Below are 4,747 nucleotides of genomic sequence, written 5' to 3' on the forward strand. Positions count from 1 at the left end.
GCTACCCTGGGCACGGGTCGTATCACAAGGCCCCTTTCATTTTCCTGAATGCTGCCTTGACTTCCTTATTCCTCAGCGTGTAGATGACCACATTCAGCATTGGGGTGACCACGTTACAAAAGATCTGAGTGGGGGTAGCCAGTACATTGCTCAGGGATGGCTGGGTGTAGAGGAGGGCACAGGGCCCAAAGAAGAAGTATACCACTCTCAGGTGTGATGAACAAGTGGAAACCACTTTCTGACGGTGCTCAGCACTGCGCATTCTCACCACGGAGGCAGCAATCCTGATGTAGGACGTAAGGATGAGGAGGAAGCAGGTCATGGGCACTATGCCACTACTGGTGAAGCTCACGGTCTTGATGACGTATGTGTCTGCACAGGTCAGCTTCACCATGGGGAAGATGTCACAGAAGAAATAGTCCACCACATTGGGCCTGCAGTAGGGCAGCGTGAAGGTCAGGCTGGTGAGAATGGTGGCGTGAAAGGAGCTGGTGACCCAGGTGCCAGCAGCCAGGATGGCGCACACCTTCCAGTTCATGATGATCAGGTAGTGCAGCGGGTGGCAGATGGCCACGTACCTGTCAAAGGCCATGACTGTGTAGAACAGGCCCTCGGTGCAGCCTAGGAACTGGTAGAAGACGACCTGGGACATGCACCCTCCCAGCAAGATGGTTCTACTCTCGGTCCAGAGACTGACCAGCAATTTAGGGGTGCTGATGGAGGCAAATCCAAGGTCCACCATGGAGAGATTGCAAAGAAAGAAGTACATGGGGGTGTGCAGGAGGGAGTCAGCGAGGATGGCTGATGAGATGAGCAAGTTTCCCAGCAGGGTGCAGATGTAGAAAGCTAAGAAGCTGATGAAGAGGATGGTCTTCTGGCCTTTGGTGTTGGGGATCCCTAACAGAATGAATTCTGACACCACAGTGCGATTCTCCATTTCCATGCGAGACGGGATCATTCCTGGAGGTATAGAGAGAATGCAGCCTGATTAGCAATCTCAATAAATCATGATTTGTTTATTCCTTTGTACCGCACAAGTTTTACTCTCAAAGGGTAAACCTTTCTAACCCGCATACGTTTGGTGGAAGTGAGTGGAGAATCAGGACTCATATTTGGTCAATTCTACTCAATTCTATTTTCCTTTCTTCTTTTCTATTCAACTATCTTCTATTCTATTCAGTTCTTATAGCTCATCCATCATCATGGTATCAGAGAGCCAAAGAAAAATTAATAAAAGGAAAGCAAATTATCATGAATTGGAACATGAATGTAGCTGACTCCTAAGTACCTTTCCAGAGAGAGTGCAAGACCGAAAGAAACCTCCAAAATACTTCAGTATGATCATGCAAAATTCTCCTCTTTGTGTGGAGAGAGAGAATTTCATAGAGTTTAAGGCCCTAAGGGTCTATTAGATAATTTAGTCTGACCTCCTGTACATCACAGGCCATTAAATGTACCCCACACTGAGGACAACAATTTCACTTAAACCAAAGCACTTCTTCAGATGTCCGAAGACTAAACAGTTGTGACTCAGGCAGAGAACAGGAGAGGCCCAGGAATCACCAATGCCTGACACAGTGAGATATACTTGGCTGATCCCAGCAGGTGACACAACCCCCCCATGCTGCAGAAGAAGGTGGAAAAAACCCAAAGGTCCCTGCAAACCTAACCTGGTGGAAAATTTCTCACTGACCCCCAAAACTGGTGATCAGTTTGACCGGGAGCATGTGAGCAAGTACCAACCAGTCAAGCCTCTAAGACTGAAAATGTTCTGTACCAGCTCAGAGCTCCAGTCTACCCAAGCTGCTACATAGATTTGGAGAGACAAAGAGAGAGAGAATGGGAGATAGAAATGGAGAAAGAGAGCGTCAAAGAGATGGAGCAAAGGGGAGGAAATGGACTAGAAGGCTACTCAAGAACCATACACTTGGTGCCTTAGCCAAGATTCACACAGTCACCGTGCAGTGGAAGTCTTTAGCTGTTTCTCCCCAATTTGCTCCACCTGCAGACATTGAAGCAGATCCTACATACCCAAAGAGGCTGAGATCTGTTCATTATTCTGACTTGGAGGAGATGCTCTCTTAGGCTACGTCTACACTGCAGCACTAGTTCGAATTAGCTTAATTTGAATGACAGAAAGTGATTTATAGAAAGTGCTGCAGACTGTCCACACTACAGTATTTGTACTGGTTTCTTGCGTCCACACTGGACAGCCTTAATTCGAATTAGAAAGCAGTGCAATGTGGGAAGCTATCCCACAGTGCAACTAACCATAGAGGCTGTTGTGACGAGTGTCATCATCCCAGGATGCAGCGCTGCTTCCCCCACCCTCTTCCCCCACCCCCAAACAAACAGAAAAAGGAATTTCCTGCAGTTTTTTTACTCCCCCGATCACCATTGCTGCAGCACATGGAGCCAGCTGTACTATGCTCTCAATTTTACCGTGACAAATACATCACAGCTTATCCTGGATTACTTTAGAACTGTATGCTGTTTGCCTTTTATGCTCCCCCCACCACCACCTGTATATTTCTCGCCTTTGATTTTGATTCTACAGGTGTCTGTAGAATGTAAGATAAATAATAACGGGGTCAGTTAGTATATTAATACAGTGATACAAATGTTTCCATTTCGCTGATGGAAAGCATGATGTAATGTATTCACATGTAGCACTGTGAATAAATTCTTAAGAAAGTATCAATTTCCATGATTGGCCACTGAAACAATGTAGCAAAGAATTTCCTCTTACTGCTGGCATTTAAAACACATTCACCACGCGGGGAGAGAGGTGGGTGGTGAAATCTTTCAAAGGGACAAACTTTAAATGGCTAAACTTTCAAAGGGACAAATCTTAATGGGACAAACTGCAAAGGGCTTGCTGGGCAGTTAAAACGCATTCACCACGCGGGGAGAGGGGGGTGAAATTTTCAAACTCTTAAAGAGACAAACTGCAAAGGGCTTGTTGTGTGTGCTGGGGTGATCGCAGCTTGGATTTTAAACCCATTCACCACAGGAAATGAAGATTTAAATCTTCCCGGGGCTGCTTTGGGGGAGGGCACTGAAATGGGGCATCATGGGATACAGTCTGGAGGCCAATTCATTTGAATTAAGTCCCATTGCAGCCACACTCACACTAATGCGAATTAATTGATGCACTTCAGGCGCTAATCCACTTGCAGAGGTGGTTTTATTAATTCAATTTTAAAGGTTCCTTAATTCAAATTAACAATGTGCAAGTGTAGACGCGGGAGTAATTAATTCGAATTAAAGGACTTTAATTTGTATTAAGCCACCAGTGTAGACCAAGCAGGGATTGTTGTTTTTTTCTAAATTGTCTCCACTTTTTTTGTTTTGTTTTATTGATTGCTTTGTTAATTTGCTTCCTTGCCCCAGGTATTTACCCCAGCAGAAATAAAATCATAGTCTATCTTTCTCTCTTAAGGATTTATATGGTCATCATTACCACATTGTCTTTACATATTGCCCATAAAATAAGTATCCCTTGGAAAGTCCATAGTGGAATTCAAAGCAGGACTAACCTCAGCTTAATAAGTATCCCTTGGAAAGTCCATAGTGGAATTCAAAGCAGGACTAACCTCTGCTAAATCATCCCAGCCAGGGCTTTGTCGGGCTGGGCCTTTGAGACCTGCATTGAGACCTGAAGTTCTGCCCATCTTCCTGGCCCTGTGGGTGGAACTGGAAATGTTTCAGAAAATGCTACCGTGGAGCTCTTGGAGCTTAATGTCTTTCCTAGAGCAGCCTAAATTTGGCTGCCAGGACCTTTTTCCTACCTTCCCCTATGTCACTGGTACCTATATGTACCATGACTACCAGCCCCTCCTTAGCATGGCACGGGTACATAGGTCTGTTTAGGTATCTCATGAGGTCTGCAACCTTAGCACCCAGCAGAGAGAAGATACAGGACTGAAAAGGTGAGGGAAATAACGGCTTTTGCTGATGTTCTCTGCATACCATGTGGCTGCACAGTCACAGATGGATGTTTGGGCTAGGGGCAGATCACCCCTGACAGCTGTTGCACCCCACATCCCTGGTCTGGAATAACATGGAGCTGGTCTGGTCTCTGTTCTTGGCTGACCCTTCTCAGGCTGGGCAGAGCTGGATGGGCCGTCTCAGCTCATTGTGTTGGTGGCGTGTGGAGCAGCTGGTCTCAGGACCAGGTGAAACGCTGACAGAGAGGAGGACAGTGAGGGATGGAAAGGGAAGGGCTACCAGAGACCCATCATACATCTCTCAGTCTGTGGTCCTCACTCATCCAGTGCTGGTGGCCTGGCGTATCCATCGGTGTCCTATGACCTGGGTGCATGATGAATCAATGATCATCAGAGCTGATGAGCAAAGGACAGAGTCTCTGGAATAAAGGGGAGGCTTTAACAGCCTTTCCCTTGGGAATTCCCAATAGTCAGTTTCCCATTTCATCAGGCCCATCCATCATTTCAAGGACCACTGTGATGCTGACAGACCAGGTGCCAGCTCATGCCAAGGCCCCTAATCCTCAGCTGAACACTGACAAAGGCCTGTCTGGAAACCAGCCTGGCTGAGCTGTAGGTTAGCACTGTTCACACTGGTATTAGATTGACTAGACTGTGTTCAGTGTTTAGACTGTCTGGGGTGGGAAGTGGGTGCACACATCAATCTGCCTTGTCACATCTTTATTCTGTGTTGTGTGATAATATTTAAGTGTTTGCTCTGTCACTGCCACCCCCACCGCCAGGAGAGAAGCGTTGCC

General features: G+C 46.5%; 1 protein-coding gene across 1 annotated transcript; it reads right to left on the bottom strand.

Annotated features, from left to right (window-relative positions):
• Positions 1-22: 22 nt before the first annotated feature.
• LOC137163519 (olfactory receptor 10D3-like) lies at positions 23-943 on the bottom strand. The gene has a single exon (XM_067563786.1). The coding sequence runs from the start codon at positions 941-943 to the stop codon at positions 23-25; it is 921 nt and encodes a 306-aa protein (XP_067419887.1).
• Positions 944-4,747: the final 3,804 nt, after the last annotated feature.

Source organism: Emydura macquarii, unplaced genomic scaffold, assembly GCF_026122565.2.
Source record: "Emydura macquarii macquarii isolate MOO-44397 ecotype Brisbane River unplaced genomic scaffold, CSIRO-AGI_Emac_v2 contig_2599, whole genome shotgun sequence".
Classification (NCBI taxonomy): Eukaryota; Metazoa; Chordata; order Testudines; family Chelidae; genus Emydura; species Emydura macquarii.